Consider the following 19,076-nt stretch of genomic DNA (forward strand, 5'->3'; position numbering starts at 1 on the left):
CAACCAAAAAAGAACATTGTTTACAAATAACTGATAGGACTATTAGAATTTCACACATAAAATTCAGTACCTGAAAGTTTTCTGCAATGCGACTTGGAGTCACTGACTTTGGAATAACAATGGTGTTCCTCTGAATATGAAAGCGAATCAAAACCTAAAAATAAATTAATACAGTTAAAAAAATATATGTTGCATTAAAACTGTATATACTTGATTTAATAAATTGCATATAAGTAAAATAATAAGGCTTGTCTCTCTATTATAAAGGGAAATCCTGGGACAAGACTTTTTCAAACAGAAGATTTCAAGTCCCGCGAGACGAGACATTTGCTAGGAGATTTTTTCAAGTCCCACATTCCACTCAACCATATTCAACCGTGCACATGGTCCAATCACATCTCATTTGTTTGAATGCTTTTGTCAGACACAGTTCCTGCGCTCTCGGCTCTTATAAATTTTTACATGTATGTTTTCCTCATTTTAAGTCGTTTATGAAAAGCCCTCCACTTCATCCTTTAAAGGAGCTTTTCTGGACAGTATTGTTATACATACAATCTATTTGTTTCATTCATAATACTCCATTTCTAGACAATAATTCTATATGTTCTAGATCAGGGGTAGGCAACGTCGGTCCTGGAGTGCCACAGTATGTGCAGGTTTTTGTTCCAACCCAGTTCCTTAACGAGAACTCAATTATTGCTGATGAAGCACATATTGCTTAAGTGACATTTTAATGCTTCATTTTAGTGGTCTCGCTTGTTAAGGTTCTCCAACCTTAATTGCTTATTTCAATCTTAAACTGCTGCATTCAGTGTTTTAATTGCTCCTTATTAGCAATAAGATGTAAAACAGGGGTAGGCAATGTCGGTCCTGGTGAGCCGCAGTGGCTACAGATTTTCATTCCAACCCAGTTGCTTAATTAGAAACCAATCATTGCCAACCTCAGACCTTATTTAATTTTATGGCTTGTTAGTCTGTGCAATGTAAGGCTTTTATATCGTAGATTTTGTTCCTTTCCAAGGATATCATCCAAATGATTTGAAGCCTAAAACAGATCATTTTCAGTCTGTCACATTTTTCTATTAAGTGTTTTATTAAATCAAACCGTGCATGATGAACACACACAGATGTAATTGGAAAAAAGCTAGCTGGAGAACTGCTGGCTGCTTTGTCTTTTACATCTTATTGCTAATAAGGAGCAATTGAAACACTGAATGCAGCAGTTTAAGATTGAAATAAGCAATTAAGGTTGGAGAACCTTAACAAGCGAGACCACTAAAATGAAGCATTAAAATGTCACTTAAGCAATATGTGCTTCATCAGCAATAATTGAGTTCTCGTTAAGGAACTGGGTTGGAACAAAAACCTGCATATACTGTGGCACTCCAGGACCGACGTTGCCTACCCCTGTTCTAGATGACACATCAATAACTAAGTGAAGAAAAAAAGGCAGCGCATCGAAAAGAGGCCCAAAAGCTTTGGAGAGAAAATAATTTAAAAAAATAAATAAATGAATAATCTAAGTGCAAATTCGGAAAATAAGAAAAGTAGTAATCAACCCGGATCAAGTGGGATTGAAAACCTACCAGGTCCAAGCGGGGATGGAAATCAAAGACAAAGAGTAGATGACAAAGTAGAATGTCATAGAGAGGTAAAAAAACATTGGCACAATACACATGCAGAACAGGTTAAAGATTATGAAAGTAGTAAAATTTGAAAGGCACAAAAAACTGATAGTAAAGATCGCATTAGCACAAACAAACCCAAATTATTACACAATGAAATAATGGAACAACGAAAAGAGATCGAATATATGGACATAGGTGATATGACAGAAGTATGAAGATATTGTTCGGCTTTAAAGTTTAAGTCTGAAAGATGTAGATCGTCTAATTCATGTTGCCATCAGGGAAAAGTAGTGTTTCTTCCCAATGAAGAGGCGTACCGTGAGAATTAAAAGATTTGATGTTTGGTGTATGTTTTTACTGAAGTGTTACAGTAAAAGTGTAAGTTTAAAAAGTATTTGCGTGTTACAGTAATTTCAAAGCCAAACAGAACGAAAATATATAACTCAATGAATACCTCTAACGCAACATGATACATAATTTTCTTTCAGTTTATTAGTTTTACTATTCTTTACTATAGTTAATTACTCTCTGTAATGTGAAATATTTAGTTCTATTATGCATATGAAACAGTTTCCATGAAAATAACAATCGCTTTAAATTGTAGATCCGGCTGTCCATACCTGGGGGTTGGCAAGCGAAGCGAGCTGGGGGCAGAGACCCCTAGTCTTATAGATGGCTAAAAGCAAAAGCTTTAGAGTTTAAAAACTGTGAGTCAGCTACTGTTACTATACATTCAAAATAAGCTCTGATTGTTATATTATATTTGTTTCTGTTTATTATGCATATGGATTAATCTGAAATGGTTGATTGTTAGGCATGTGTTATGCACAGTGGTGCTATTCTACTCAGGAGCATGTAGACTTGCATTTTTCATTTGTTAAGCTGTTAATCACAAAGATTTGTTGTGCACCAAACGATAGCCTAATGAAGGAGGAAAACGGTCATTCTGGTCGGGACATAAGATTGCTGATTACCTAGATGGAAGGCCAGTACAATGACACACACAATCTGGCTGGCAGAACACTGAAATGAATTTGTACTCGGTCAAAATGCCTTAAGAGATAGACTGAAGAAAATTGAGGATCAGGATTGGTTCTATCCCCCATACACTGGGTATCAGTGGTCCTCATATGATAACCCAGTCCGGACACTTGCAGGAATGCTTGGGAATTTGTGTCGGAAAGAGCAACCCTTTCGGGGTCCCTGGGTACCAATAGAGAGTGCTATTGGGGAGGACCTTCTTATTTTCTGAGGACCGGGAGGCATCGGGTAACACTCAGCGGTAGGTAGTAAGGAGGAAAAATTATTAGTTTATTGTTTGATATCTGTATAATTGTCACTTGGATACCATATTTGGAGATGGTATTGTGGAAAGTGCTTTGAAGGAATAAATACCTTTTATTGTATTCTAAAAACGTCTTGTGCTTTACTGTGTCTTGGGTTTGTGGCTCACTGGCACCCCTTGTGGTCACACTAAACAGCAGTCTTCACATCAGTGTTCATATTTATTCTAAAATCATTTTCTGACATCTGGTAGTTATATATCATACAATGCATACTGATTTTATATGTTTTTAAAAAAATTATCTTCAGCACTCAGCGGCTGAGCCACCTGATCCCATTATGGTAGGTGACATCATTCAACATGTTAGCTTCATCCAAGGGACTTTAAAACTGTCTGTAATTAAGTGTGCATACGTGGTTGAAGTTAACTGTAGATTGGACAACCCTAATGACCTCCTATAAACTGAGTGATTTTCCACAAGGTGCCTGCTGATGGATAATGCAGTGTAAACCAAACGATTTTGGAATCCTCATCGATTTGCTGTGACAAATTATTATACCATTATCATTACTGAGTTCACATTTTTAACTGTCACATTTGTAGCCCTATTAGGTGCAACAAATTTTAGATTCTTCCTTATAAAATCCAAACAGCACAGTAAATTGGAAAACTCAAGTGCAGTTTGCTCTTCAGTGATTCTGATTGGTTCATTAATGCACTGAAAAAACAAGTAATTTTACAGTCCATCCTGAGTGATAGAATAATAGAAACATTTCTGTACATTTTTCAAAGCTGCTGCAAGAGGAAATCATACATTTCCTGTTGTAGCAAATAAAGTCACTGGTTGAGGTTGTCACGGCACAAACTACTGCAAAAACTTCTTAATGAACCATGCTTCTAACTCACATATGAAATACTCATAGAAAAGTAGATGAAGAGTTTGGAATAGGTTTTTAATTTTCTCAGATATGAATAGTATTAGCAACGTTAGGAGAAATAGTGGAGTTGTAATGCTTTTAAATAGACCTAAAAATACATTTCTGACAAGATAAATGAGGAAAAAAGTGCAAAAGCAAAAATAAGGAAGAAAAATCCAAGTTGTCTGCATTTTACTGATATTTTGCATGTTTCATGTTGTTAATTTCATAATTTAAAACTTTGACATCTACCATACAGAGGTTACTGAAACTTCAGTTAATTTCTAGGTTCACCAAAACCTGTATTTCAACCATTGCTACACCAAACCTTGCTTAATACCTTGAATGTTTTAACAGACGGAAAATGAAGGCTTGTCCGGCAATGGAGTATATCCGTTATCTCAGCCCAAAGTACTAAAGTGGAGGCAGGTCCCTCAAAAACAACATTGTGGGTAATAAAAGGATAATAACTGCTACAGGGAGTAAACTGGATCACAACTTAACAATGTTTGTGGAAGAGATAAGCAGCAGAGGGCAGTAGAGATTAAGACTCTTTCACTGGACGAAAAACTTGATTTTTTTTTTTTAGAAACTCAACATTGCATGAGGCAGTTTTTGATAACTCTAGATGTTAATTAAAGTTTCTTGTACTATACATTTACTATCGCCATTCTTATTAGCTCAAGAAGATGAACAATACAATGGCATACAGTGGTTTCAGCATTATTTTATGTAAGATTTTACTTACCTGAGCTGAAGTTTTGTGGTGTTTGTCAGCAATTGCTTTGATTGCAGGATCATCCAATAATGATGGCTCCTCAGGTTTTGCCCTAAAATTAAAATCTCAGTGAGAAGACAATAACTAGTTCTGAGAACTTGTCAAACATTTGCAAAAACGAGGTCTAGAACACAATATGAATGATACTATATTTCCTGATTATAGAGATAATGACCGTACCAAGACAAATGGACCAGGCAGTGAAAACATGTAACTTAAAATACATATACATTGTATACTAAGGAATACATAAAAATGATTCACGTTAGTTTCATGTTGCATAGATGAAATCTCTTCCATTTTAAAAGCTCTGTACTAGTTGGCACATAAGGATATCACAACTAAATAAGTATATTAGCTATCAGATTATGTGTGCAATGCTGTTCTATTGTGACTGTTCTCAGTCAGGCCCCAAGGAAATTTACCGAAAACTAACATTCAGTAGACTTGCAAGTATCCAAACCCAGGATCTTTCTTCTTATGTTTAATATACAAAAGGTATAATGAGAAGTACATGAAGATCTGGGAAAGATCCTCTCATACTTAATCAATAAGGCCACAAAGATCTCTCTCTTTCCCTCTGTCTTTCCACTACTTCTATCGTATGTTACTGTATTACATTTAAAAAATGCTCATGCACATAAATAAAGTGTACATTTTATATAATATTTAACCTGAATAGTATAACTTGTATAATGAAAATGTAAACAGGGCGTACATTATGTGAATAGGAGATCTTGCTTTTATCTTTTAAGAATGATGCCATAACCTACTGTATCAGTTATGTAACAGTTATCTGAATTGAACTCAGAAGTGTTATGAGTTGGTTGCTTTTTAATTTTTTTCTGACTTACTGTATATCTTCTATGACAGATCTGTGCTCTATTTTGTGTTATAGAACCAAAATCTAACCTTTATTCTCACATTCACAGTGTTTCTTGACAACCTACAAATATTTTACTTCTTACCACAATGCCGTCATTGTTCTAATACGGGTGTAGGAATCTTCATTTGCTGCTGCTTTTTTTAAGTCTGCCATCACTAAATATCCTCTGCGTTTTTATGAACTATGGCCCATGATTATTACGTTAATGACAATTAAAGAAACAAGGATTCTATAAACGTTTTGTTTAGTAAATGAAATTAGAACAAAGAAATAAAAGACTGTGTTTCAATGCTGGCATTAGAATAGTTCGAGATATTTTATGTATTTTTGTATGTGTGGAATCAATTGTTTATTATCCATTACAATAACAAAATGAAGAACATTCAAGATTCAACCAGGAGATACATTTATAAGTATTAAAATTAAAAATTAGTCTTTACCAGGGTCTATCAGGTGATCCCAGGGGGCTATAGGCAGTAACTGAGATTCCCTTTGAATGGCAGTATTTAATGAGCTTCTCTTGAGTAAGATAGGGATGACATTCAATCTTAATAAACAAATAAAACAATTGTTAAAATTGCTATTAAAGTAAAAGCGCTTCTTTCAGAATTATATTTGTGACACTCTCTCGAAATTAATTTCCTCACTGGTATAGTCCTAATATAACATTTCCTAATGCAAAACAAGGTATTCCACGGTTTTACTTTTCAATACTTATAAGCTAGGAACAATCCTTTCTCATAAATATGTACCTAATGTTTTGTCATTCTTTAGGTCTTTATGACTGTTTTTACAGTATATTAGTCATACAATACAAAACTATGTCCAAAAATACAGTGACCAAATAAAAACAAAAATCACTAATTTCCCATATGTAAACCACTCGTGTGAGACACAATGCATATAGTGTATAAGAAACTCTTGAGGAAAGTATAAAGTATATATATATATATATATATATATATATATATATAAAGTATAATCGAGTTGATACAGTACATGGTTTAGCTCTCATATTCATGAATGCAACAGATGTGCACAAAGCATGTACATTACAGCTAAACTGAAACAAACATACAGCAAGGCTATATCAAACTTCTCTCATACTTAATAAATAAGAGAGCGCCAAGATTATATGCATGATCTATTACCACTTAAACCAAGTCAATCCAAACATTGCAATTGCATAGTAATAGCTTTCAGTTGCCATAAGAAAACATTTGCTTTGTGCTGCATATGTTTAAAAAAACTGTGCAAAATTGACATTTTTAACAATAACCAAAAATCCATAATTGACAAAACATACACCAAAATAGCTTTATTTACAGTGATAAGTTTGGTGAGAAAATGATCATTTTTCTGTCAATAAACCTAGATAACTCACTACCATTGTCATGACAAGGAATTCACAATGAAACCAAAAAAACTGACAGAAAAACACAGGGACCTTAGGGAACTGAATTTTATTCCAAAATGGTCCTCCAGCATGAAGATTATGCTAAACACTGTAGCAAGTTTATCAGAGATTCCCTAAACCTTTACATATTCTATAAGCAAAACCTGAGAATTGTTCAAAAGAGGAGTTCCACATTAAACAACCATTAGAGAAACAACATCTTGTGATACACAACACCCCTTTTTTTTTTTTTTTTTTTTTAATAAGGACTTCAGCCATTTTTCTTCTTGTTCATTGCAGCTCAGGCCAGGAATCGCCAAAATATGCTTAATCGGAACACATTATGTATGAATATTTAAGTTTGATATAAAAAGCCATTTCAAGTAAGGTTTCTTCTACACAAAATTCTGGCAGTCCACTGCAGGTATGTGTGTGTGTTGTCCAGGATGAACTGGTAACCCATCCATGTCTGGTTCGTGCCTTGCTCCTGATGATGATGAGAGAGACTCTGGCACTCTATATCCCAGTAATGAAATATCATAGAATTGTGTATTGTTATCTTTGTCGTTGCAAAAACAGCAAAATGAAACATGGCTTTGGGAAGTATCATTTTCTATTGCATATTACATACTTTATTAAGTGCCCCAAATCAAATCTGTAATTTCTGTAACTTCATCAAATTTGTATCTTACCTGATTGTTAGCAGGCTTATATTTTAGGCCAGGCTTGTTTAGTATTGACTCAATCTGTTTGTGATTGAAGTTGGAAACACCAATGGCCTTCACTAAACCAGCATCTACCAGCTCTTCCATACCCTGAAAATGCAGGCAGTTTTCAAGATTAATTTGCATATTCTTTATTAACAATTATTGCTTAATATTGAATAGAATATTCTTTTAAATTGATAATTGTCTACATTTTACATTGTTTTGCAATTTGCCAATGTCTATGTAACAAAAATGTTTCACAAAATAGAAAAAGTACTATGCATTTGTAAATCATCTTCCATTTGAAGTTGTAAAACCAATTTCAAATCAGATCCCAATAATTAAACATTCATGGGAACTACTCTGAAACCTACTGCTGGCTCAAAATATTTCCAAAACATATTTGTCTTTCTCAGTACTGCTTAAAATAACAATTTCAACATTGTTTCTCATTTACACGTGTTTATGTGCTGCATTTGTGCACCTTGAGTATTTTTTGACTTGTTTTTTTGATTCATAATTTTGGTGCTTAACATTCTATATTTATTCTCTAGGTCATATAATAACAGTGTTCTCCCTAGTGTCTTTCAGCCAGGCACTCCACCCTGCTAATTTAGTTGAGTGCCCAGCTGTCATCTCGTATGACATTGTGAGATGACAGCCACAGATCTACAGGAACAGGCAGATCTAATCATCTGCAGAGATGGCAAGGGACGAGCGGGCATATATTGTAGAAGCAGGATTGCAAGTGGCGAGGGGAGAGGCGCGGGACAGGATGTTGCCGATCACTCGATGCTGAACAAGCTAATAGTGGGGACGAGGCGGAGCGGAGTTCACAAGCAAAGAGTATGGGGAGGTGGGCTTTCGAGAGGGTGTGTACATGGTAATAGTGGGGGCAGAGCAGCTTAATACAGTAGCAAGGAGTATGGAGAGGTGGGTGGGTGAGAGGGGGCTGTACATGCTAATAGCAGGAGTGGAGCGGCAGTTCACCAGCAAAGAGGATGTGGAGGTGGATGGGTAAGAGGAGGACTGATAAAATAAAAAAAGACTTGTGGAACCAGCCTATCAGATATCAGAAATAGGGCGTCAGGAAATGACGTCTCTGTTCTCAGTGTCAGTACAGGCTGTGTAATGCTGCTAAGCATACAGCTGCTCTCTTCTTGTTCAATACATAGCAAACCAATATGTATATAGAGTTGTTTAAGCATTAGGTGTGTTCAGTGTGCAAAAATCCTTGTAGCACTCACTGTGTTTCCTGTTAAAGTGACTCCCTCTGCCGTTTCTATATTTGCTCATACTGAGGGATTTGTTAAAGTGACCCCATCTGCCGTTCTTATATTTGCTCATATTTGGACCTGCATCCATATTGCAAAAAGTGTGCAGAAACCCTTGCAGCACACACTGTGTCCTGAGCAAAGGTTTTGTCACTGAATTGCTGAGGGTTTTGTTAAAGTGACCCATCTGCTATTCCTTTTTTTGTTCATATCTTGCCCTGCCGTAGTGCAAGTGTGCATTGAATATCCAACAGGCTCTCACTTTCCTACTCAAAAGTCTTATTCATAGGTACTTTTAATTTTTTCCAAACATTTACCAACATGAGCAAAAAAAGTGTTCAGAAATCATCACTGCTCAGTTGTTTCAGAAAAGAGACGCCACAAACTAATGAAGGTGCGGCGTCACCTCCTGGTGTGGCAATTTCAGACAAAGACATTGCAGAGCCTGTTCCATCAGGGGAAATCTCTTCAGCACACACTCTGCCAATTGATAAATCTAAGCACCGCTTATCTGGCATAAACAAACAATGGTTTAAAGATATTGATTGGCTAATGGTCAAAGAAAATGGTATGTGGTGCTCATTGTGCTTGAAATATTCAAACAAACACACCCCAAGGAATGAGATACCTTGGGTAAACGTGCCATGCACTAGAATTTGAAAAGAAAGCTTGCTGGACCATGAAAAAAAGAAAACGCACATTGAGCCTTCTGCTGACCTTTTAGGAAAGTGTGTACTAGAGCAAACTGCTGACCTTTTAGGAAAGTGTGTACTAGAGCAAACTGGAATCGGTCAAATTGAAAGATCTGTATCTGTGTTAAATAATTTACAGAGAGATGCCTTTATGGGAGCTTTAAGAACCATGCATTGGTTGGCAAAAAATGAGTTGCCACATACAACGTTGTTTGAAAAGCTGAAAGGCTTGGCAAAGGCAAGATGTCAATCTTACCAAAATTTAACCAATTTTGCTTGACACAAAATTGTCCATCATGGAGTTGAAAGACACTCCTGGGAGATATTTTCAAAGCCTTCATCATTGTCTGGCAGAAGAATGGTCAGATCTCTGCATTGTTTATACACAGAGTGATGTAATGTCATTTAAAACTACAATATATGATAAATACCTAGAGACAGTTGTCAAGCACCTAGATGCAAGATTCCCTGACATGACAATTATTTCCAGCTTTTCAAAAGTTTTCAATGCAGAAACTCACGATTCAAGTGAGTCTGCTGAAATTCTTTTTGATCATTACTCCAAAAATGGTAGCCCTCCAATTTTAAAATATGAAAGTAGCAGGCAAGAATGGGCAGTTGCGTCATCAGAAGTCAATCATACAAACACTTCAGTCCAAAACAGATTTTACTAAAAATGGCAATGACATCAGAGCCCAAAGAGTCGTTTCCAAATTAAGCAAACCAGCTCATGTTGGGCTAGTGATCCCAGTGAGCACAGCTGAATGTGAAAGGGGGGTTTTCTGCCCTTAAAAGGATCAATACATGTTTGAGAAATTGCATGAATCAAAGCACACTAAATAATCTCATGCTGATCTCCTTGGAGGGCCCAGATCCTGGGGACTTTGATTATGGGAAAGCTGCAGACAACTGGGCCTCTAGGAAGAAAAGAAGAATAAATATTTAACTGAAGACACCTTCTGCATATGCAAGTTGGCTCTGAAGAATATTTTTAAATTTTTCTTCATTAGGTTTTCCCATACTTTTTCATTGTTTTCACTTTTCTTCCCGACAGCGACAATACTTGTGCCTCTTGGTTTATGTCATAACAATTGTTATTTAAAAATTTTGTTAGGGTTGCAGGATCCTGAATTGGATACTTCTTAAATTTGATAAAAAATATTCTGGCACAAGTGTCAAATCTTAAAAATGGAAGTCATATTGAGCATTGTAAAATAATTAATAATAATTAACTAATAAAAATAGTGCACATTTAATTTTCCTCACCACCAAATTTCCCTGTCCCGCCCCTCTCGGCTACTTTTTCATGCCACCCGGCTGGAAAAAATTTCTGGGGAGAACACTGTAATAATATGAAATCGTTACAATTTCAGCCTGCCTGGGTTCTTTAGTGTTTGTGATTTTCCCCCTGCTCCCTTGTTCTTTTTCCCTGTTCTGCAATTAGGGCCTATATATATATATATATATATATATATATATATATATATATATATATATATATATATATATATATATATTCCTCCTGTTGCCTTAGTTCTGCGCTGAGGCATTAGCTTCCTCTCACATTGTTCAGCTCTCATTTCTTGTATTTTCAGTATTTCTTTGGATTTTCTGAAGTTCTCTAGTCAGTTCTCTAGTTTGTGAACTTTTTGCATATTCAAGGTTTTTGCTGTTTGGTTTCTTATTTTCCAGAGTGGTAGAGAGTCCAGCCCCTCTCAAGGAGATTGGTTCCAGAGTCCAAGCTGTGCATTGAGGTGGGCCCGACTATATCTAGCTGGAACCTCTCGACCTCACGCACTAGCTCAGGCTCCTTCCCCTTCAGAGAGGTGACATTCCACATCCCAAGAGCCAGTTTCTGTAGCCGAGGATCAGACCGCCAAGGTCCCCATCTTCGGCCACCACCCAACTCACACCGCACCCGACCTCCTTGGCCCCCCCCATAGGTGGTGAGCCCATGGGAAGGGGGACCCATGTTACCTCTTCGGGCTGTGCCCAGCCGAGCCCCATGGGTGCAGGCCTGGCCAACCGGTGCTTGACATTGAGCCCCACCTCCAGGCCTGGCTCCAGAGGGGGGCCCCAGTGACCCGCGTCCCGGCAAGGGAAAACGTTGTCCAAAGGTTTGATTCATTATTGGAGGTTTGTTGAACTGCTCTTTGTCTCATCCCTCACCTAGGACCAGTTTGCCTTGGGTAGCCATACCAGGGGCATAAAGCCCCAGACAACAGAGCTACTAGGATCATTGGGACATGCAAACCCCTCCACCACGATAAGGTGGCAGTTCAAGGAGGGGCTCTCTACCACTCTGGAGTTGCCCCCGGTGAGAGGCGCCGAGCGGGTGTGGGCATACTTATTGCCCCCCGACTTGTAGCCTGTTCATTGGGGTTTACCCTGGTGGACGAGAGGGTAGCCTCCCTCCACCTTTGGGTGGGGGGATGGGTCCTAACTGTTGTTTGTGCGTATGCGCCGAACAGCAGTTTGGAGTACCCACCCTTTTTGGAGTCCCTGGAGGAGGTGCTAGAGGGCATACCTTCTGGAGACTCCCTCGTTCTGCTGGGAGACTTCAATGCTCATGTGAGCAATGACAGTGAGACCTGGAAGGGCGTGATTGGGAGGAATGGCCCCCCCGATCTAAACCCGAGCGGTGTTTTGTTATTGGACTTCTGTGCTTGTCACAGATTGTCCATAACGAACACCATGTACAAGCATAGGGGTGTTCATATGTGCACTTGGCACCAGGACACCCTAGGCCTCAGTTTGATGATCGACTTTCTGGTTGTGTCGTCGGACCTGCGGCCACATTTCTTGGACACTCAGGTGAAGAGAGGGGCAGAGCTGTCAACTGATCACCACCTGGTGGTGAGTGGGCTTCGATGATGGGGGAGGATGCCGGTCAGGCCTGGTAGGCCAAAATATGTTGTGAGGGTCTGCTGGGAACGTCTGGCAGAGTCCCCTGTCAGAAGTAGCTTCAACTCCCACTTCCGGCAGAACTTCGACCACATCCCGAGGGAGGTGGGGGACATTGAGTCCGAATGGGCCATGTCCCGTGCCTCTATTGTTGAGGCGGCTGACCGAACCTGTGGTCGGTGCTTGTCGTGGCAGCAATCCCTGAACCCGTTGGAGGACACCGGTGGTGAGGGATGCCGTCAAGCTGAAGAAGGAGTCCTACAGGACCTTTTTGTCCTGTGGGACTCTGGAGGCAGCTGATAGGTACCGGCAGGCCAAGCGGAATGCGGCTTTGGTAGTTGCTGAGGCAAAAACTCGGGTGTGGGAGGAGTTTGGGGAGGCCATGGAGAACGACTTCGGATGGCTTCGAGGAGATTCTGGTCCATCATCCGGCGTCTCAGGAAGGGGAAGCAGTGTAGTGTCAACACTGTATATGGTGGGAATGGTGCGCTGCTGACCTCGACTCAGGACGTTGTGGGGGGAGTACTTCGAAGACCTCCTCAATCCCACTAACATGCCTTCCAATGACGAAGCAGAGCCTGGGGACTCAGAGGTGGGCTCCCCCAGGGCCCCGGGGATGGATGAGATACACCCGGAGTTCCTCAAGGCTCTGGATGTTGTAGGACTGTCCTGGTTGACACGCCTCTGCAACATTGCATGGACATCAGGGACAGTGCCTCTGGATTGGCAGACTGGGGTGGTGGTCCCCCTCTTTAAGAAGGGGGACCGGAGTGTGTGTTCCAACTACAGAGGGATCACACTCCTCAGCCTCCCTAGAAAAGTCTATTCAGGGGTCATGGATAGCAGGGTCCGTTGGATAGTCGAACCTCGGATTCAGGAGGAACAATGTGGTTTTCATCCTGGTCGTGGAACAGTGGACCAGCTCTACACCCTTAGCAGGTTCTTGGAGGGTGCATGGGAGTTTGCCCAACCAGTCTACATGTGTTTTGTGGACTTGGAAAAGGCGTTCAACCGTGTCCCTTGGGGAATCCTGTGGGGGGTGCTCTGAGAGTATGGGGTACCGGACCTCCTGATAAGAGCTGTTTGGTCCCTGTACAACCGGTGTCAGAGCTTGGTCCGCATTGCCGGCAGTAAGTCGAACCCGTTTCCAGTGAGAGTTGGACTCCGCCAGGGCCGTCCTTTGTCACCGATTCTGTTCATAACTTTTATGGACAGAATTTCTAGGCGCAGCCAGGGCGTTGAGGGGGTTCGGTTTGGTAGACTCAGGATTGGATCACTGCTTTTTGCAGAGGATGTTGTCCTGTTTGCTTCATCAGGCCGTGATCTTCAGCTCTCTCTGGATTGGTTAGCAGCCGAGTGTGAAGCGGCTGGGATGGGAATCAGCACCTCCAAATCTGAGACCATGGTCCTCAGCCGAAAAAGGGTGGAATGCCCTCTCAGGGTTGGGAGCGAGATCCTGCCCCAAGTGGAGGAGTTCAAGTATCTCGGGATCTTGTTCACGAGTGAGGGAAGAATAGAGTGGGAGATCAACAGGTGGATCGGTGCGGCATCCGCAGTGATGCGGGCTCTGCATCGGTCTGTCATGGTGAAAAAGGGGCTGAGCTGCAAGGCAAAGCTCTCAATTTACCAGTCGATCTACGTTCCTACCCTCACCTATGGTCATGAGCTATGGGTAGTGACCGAAAGAACGAGATCGCGAATACAAGCGGCTGAAATGAGTTTCCTTCGTAGGGTGTCTGGGCTTTCCCTTAAAGATAAGGTGAGAAGCTCAGCTATCCGGGAGGGGCTCAGAGTAGAGCCGCTGCTCCTCCGCATCGAGAGGAGTCAGATGAGGTGGCTCGGGCATCTGATCAGGATGCCTCCAGGACGCTTCCCTGGTGAGGTGTTCCGGGCACGTCTAACCGGGAGGAGGCCCCAGGGTAGACCCAGGACACGCTGGAGGGACTATGTCTCTCGACTGGCCTGGGAACGCCTTGGGATTCTCCCGGAAGAGGTAGAAGAAGTGGCCGGGGAGAGGGAAGTCTGGGCATCTCTGCTCAAGCTGCTGCCTCCGCGACCCGATCTCAGATAAGTGGAAGAGGATGGATGGATGGATGGTTTCTTATTTTGGATTTGGTTCTTTTTCAAGATTTTATTTTTTTAATCTTTTTTTTTATTAAATGTTATTGTTGTTGTTGATGGTTCTGGTTCTGGTGTTGCTGTTTCTTTTTTAGTTTTCATCTCCTGTTTAGGATTAAAAGGTGTTAGCCTTATTTGTGTTTTTATGCCACAAGATTGCTTCTGGGGTTTTAGGGATAAGCATATGTTTTCCCTTTCAGGCCTAGTTACAGTTTTAAGCCCGTTTTTGGAGTTTTCTAGGCTGTTATTTGAAACTAAGACCTGTTTTGATGATCATGAGCCCAGAAACTACGACACAACTATACGGATTACATTCCAAATTCGTGAAGTTTTAAGTCATTACAACTGACACAAAAATAAGAAAGAAAGGCAAAATGACAGATTTTTAATTTAAGTATTTAGCTGTCATCATATAAACAACTGAAACCTTTCAAATTTCAAAAAAGGTACTCTGCTCTTGCATTCATATATAATTTCTTGGTTTTACCGTATATGTTACATAAAAATAGTACCAGGACTGTTGCAAGTATGAGCTAAAATATAGGTATACCTTCATGAGCAAAAAGTAGTTGAAATATACACGAGGAAAATAAATCTGACATTTCTGTTTTATGTTATGAAACCACCAACTTTTTCATATTTTGTGTGAGTGCATAAAGTTAAATTCAGAAAATATGGATCTAACAAATGACTATAAAATTAAACTACCTGATTTTTCACTTAGCAAATTTTCTATGTGATATTTTGAGACCTGCTTTTAATATTTTAAAATAAATATATTTTCATATAAATGTTCCTTTTACCTCCCAGGTATCCAGGAAATTTGTATTGTCTGGCAGAATTAAGCCTCTTTCATCTAGTGGGAAGTCTCCACAACCTGTCTTAAATATACAAAGAAAACTTAATTTCAAAGCAAAAATAAAATGATACATTAAACATGTACTGTGTTTTAAGGCACAAAACAACTACAGTACTCTATATTTTAAATCAAATACCAATCATTAAGCAATGTAGAAAATGAACTGGACAGGGGCCTTTAGTATACTAACTGTATGCTTTAGGACTGCTGGCAACTCCTATCATTAGTCATGGTTTATCAACTTTAACTAATTTTAGTAAAACCAGTTTTTCACATAAAGGAAAAAAAATGTATTAGTATGTACAATCACTGTATAAGCACAGGCATAATTTTCAGTAAATGTATTAACAAGTCAATGAAGAACACTTTAATCACATTACACAGTAGGCTAATGATGACATAAGGAGAAAACCACAAAGACCAGATTCTGGGATTATAGCAGAAGGGCAATGTTCTCCAGTACATTGACAGCAGCATCCTTCTGACATGGCTCCTGATTGGACACCTGCTGAGTTGCATGGGAGTTGCAGGTCTAGAGGGTGGCCCTGTAGGAGTCCACAGGTGTTGCTAGAGGGAGCTTCTGGGAGATGGATCCTGTGTCAGGTGAACTTCCATCTAACCTGGAAGCACTTCCTGGATGTAATGTTGTGGCACCGGAAGTACTGCCTGGTCCTGTATAAAGGAAGACGCCCTGCCACACTGAGAGGTGTCAGAGTCGGGAGCAGAGTTGGACAACACCCACCAGGAGTGTTACATAAAAATAGTTTATTTGAACCCAGGATTTGCATCTGAGTAGTTGTGGTCTGGGGATGGAGTCTGTGATACCCTCCATTGTCCACAATAGTTAATCAGCTATTGCAAGCTGACACTGTCAAAGTAGGTGATATGGGTTATAACTTATTTTGCTCTTCTATTAATTAAATGCAGCATTGACTGATACTGGGGGCGGCACGGTGGCACAGTGATGCAGTGGTAGCGCTGCTGCCTCGCAGTAAGGATACCTGGGTTCACTTCCCGGGTCCTCCCTGCGTGGGGTTTGCATGTTCCCCCCGTGTCTGCGTGGGTTTCCTCTGGGTGCTCCGGTTTCCTACCACAGTCCAAAGACATGCAGGTTAGGTGCATTGGAAATCCTAAAATGTCCCTAGTGTGTGCGGGTATGTGTGTGTTTGTGCCCTGAGTTGGGCTAACGCCCTGCCCAGGCATTTGTTCCTGCCTTGCGCCCTGTGTTGGCTGGGATTGGCTCCAACAGACCCCCATGACCCTGTGTTAGGATATAGCGGGTTGGATAATGACTGATTCACTGATACTGTACAAATGAAAAGAACTTACTTTGAATCCCAAAGGTGTGTGAATAAGGTAGAGGTCTAAATAGTCCAGCTTTAAATCAGACAGAGTCTTCTGACAGGCCTGTTTAACTGCCGACTTCTCATGAAAAGTGCACCAGAGCTGCAAGAAAGTATGAACCACACAACAATTTAATTTCAGAAACAGTGCAAAATCTTAATATAATGTTTGCCCAGTCACTCTGTCCTTGTAGGCTCCCTTAGATTTTATTGTCCAAGTTTTCCTAGAATCTTATGAATCTAACACCTGTTAGCATTGTTTGAGGTTAGACTATGTCTGATGATGGAAACTTCAACTACTATATTTGTGATTATGCGCTTACTGAGGGTATATTACAAAAATTGCTGATGTAATATACATCAAATAAACACCAATAACAACACTGTTCTCTTTTGTAAAAATAATGATGAAGAACAGGTTTTACTTTATATAACAGGATTTTTTTTTACAATCATCAAATTCAAGAACTTAAGATGTATCCTTGCTTGGGTCAAAAACTGCATTTGCCCTTCAACAAGCTGTTGACCATATAATTTAAGCAAATGTGTTATAATTATTGTGATTTTCTTCATACTTCATTATACTGAAGCTAATGTACGAGGTCTTTGATGGTAAATTATTATTCAATATATATTAACATACTATAGTTTTACTGTTTTACCAGTTTACTTTTTAACCTATTTTAAACATTTGCCTCATTACCACAGCACAATATTAATAAATTACTATATGGTACATATACACACTGATGAGTCTGCATTGCTGCTATTTTTCTCTCTATTATAATAAAAAAATCCTGAGACGAGACCAGATTTTTTAGCCTGGGATGAGACGTGAACTTTTCAGAGAGATACTTTCATGTCCCGTGAGACGAGACTTTGTGCCAAGAGATTTAACCATGCCTGGGGCCGAAAATAAAAGACAAAGAGTAGATGACAAAGGAGAATGTTGTAAAGAATTTTAAAATGTTGGCACGATACACATGCAGAGCAGGTTAGAGATAATGAAAGTACTATGAAAGTACTAAAATTCGAAAGTCTCAAAAAAATGATAGTAAAGATAGCATTAGTGCAACCAAACGGAAATTATTGCTCAGTGAAATAACGGAACAGCGAAAAGAGGTTGAATATTTTGTTCGAATTTAAACTTTAAGTTGGAGACTTGTAGATCGTCTAATTCATGTTGCCATCATTGAAAAGTAGTGTTTCTTCCCAATGAAGAGGCATATCCACGAGAATTAAAAGATTTGTTGTTTGGTGAAAGTAAAATCTACATATGCAAACGACAGAGATATGAAGTGGCTGGCGCATAGCGCAGGCTGGGGGGGTTGATGAGTGAAGCAAGCAGGGGGCAAAGCCCCCTAGTTTTCCATAAGAACGTGTTAACATCAAGATTAGTCAGAAATACTTATCTACAGAAATAATACAATTATCAGCTAGAGCAGTGGTCCCCAACCTTTTTGACAGCAAGGACCACTTTATTAGATGCAAATTTTTCCACGGACCGGTCGGGAGGGGGGGTGGGGTTGATGTTGGTTGGTTGGGGGGGGGGGGGGGGGGGGGGGCAGTTTTATACACAATTTACTTAACATTTCTATTATTATTAAAGTTATTAAGCAGTTCACATACGTTTGCAATCTGAGATTTTTCTTCTTTTTTTTTGCATATAACAAAGACATATGCTTTACATTTGTCATTCCAACAGATTGCACATCACAAACATTAACACTGCTGTCTTTTTTTCGTGTCTGCCGTTTCTATAGGAGGGTGACAATGAGTTAAATTCCAATGGATGTTTTTCAAATGTTGACAAGCAATAAGCAAAAGGAATCAATGAAAACCACAGACAACAAAAACAGCAAAAAAAAAAAAAAAAAACTACGAGTAAAAGTTCGAAGAAAGAGGTTTTTTTTACAATGTTTCTGTTTGGGGATCGTTGTGCAAACGTGCACATCTGAGCTGCGACCACAGATCTAACTGCTCTGTGGATGATTCGTTCAAGCATTTCAAGGTCACTTCGTTGTAATGAAAGCATCTGTTGAATGTACTTCGTAGTAACGTGATTTCTATAGACTCGTGTCATATGGGGAAACTTTCGGGACCATAAAAATACTTTGTTGTAATAGTCTCTCACCTCGGTCTCTCTCCTCTCTCTGCACCGCTGCAAAGCCCCGCCCGCCAAGCATTCTGAAAAGTCTGAGTGAGTCGCCATTGCCGGCAGTTCTCTCGTGGCCCGGCTGTCAGACGGCTGCAGACTGGTAGTGGGCCGCGGACCGGGGGTTGGGGACC

At 39.9% G+C, this 19,076-nt stretch overlaps 1 protein-coding gene across 3 annotated transcripts in view; it reads right to left on the reverse strand.

Annotated features, from left to right (window-relative positions):
- LOC114654919 (aldo-keto reductase family 1 member B1-like) overlaps positions 1-19,076 on the reverse strand; it is a 227,614-nt gene that overhangs the window by 36,207 nt on the left and 172,331 nt on the right. For all 3 annotated transcript variants that reach the window (XR_007935383.1, XM_051929610.1, XM_028805780.2), the window contains 6 exons: positions 16,774-16,890; positions 15,389-15,466; positions 7,583-7,705; positions 5,935-6,041; positions 4,579-4,660; positions 71-154 (listed from right to left, as the gene is read on the reverse strand). Coding sequence is in view for 2 of the 3 variants with exons in the window: in XM_028805780.2 (XP_028661613.1) it covers positions 71-154; positions 4,579-4,660; positions 5,935-6,041; positions 7,583-7,705; positions 15,389-15,466; positions 16,774-16,890 (591 nt within the window). In the remaining variant the exon portion in view is untranslated. The remainder of the gene's footprint in view (positions 1-70; positions 155-4,578; positions 4,661-5,934; positions 6,042-7,582; positions 7,706-15,388; positions 15,467-16,773; positions 16,891-19,076) is intronic.

Source organism: Erpetoichthys calabaricus, chromosome 1 (genome assembly GCF_900747795.2).
Source record: "Erpetoichthys calabaricus chromosome 1, fErpCal1.3, whole genome shotgun sequence".
Lineage (NCBI taxonomy): Eukaryota > Metazoa > Chordata > Cladistia > Polypteriformes > Polypteridae > Erpetoichthys > Erpetoichthys calabaricus.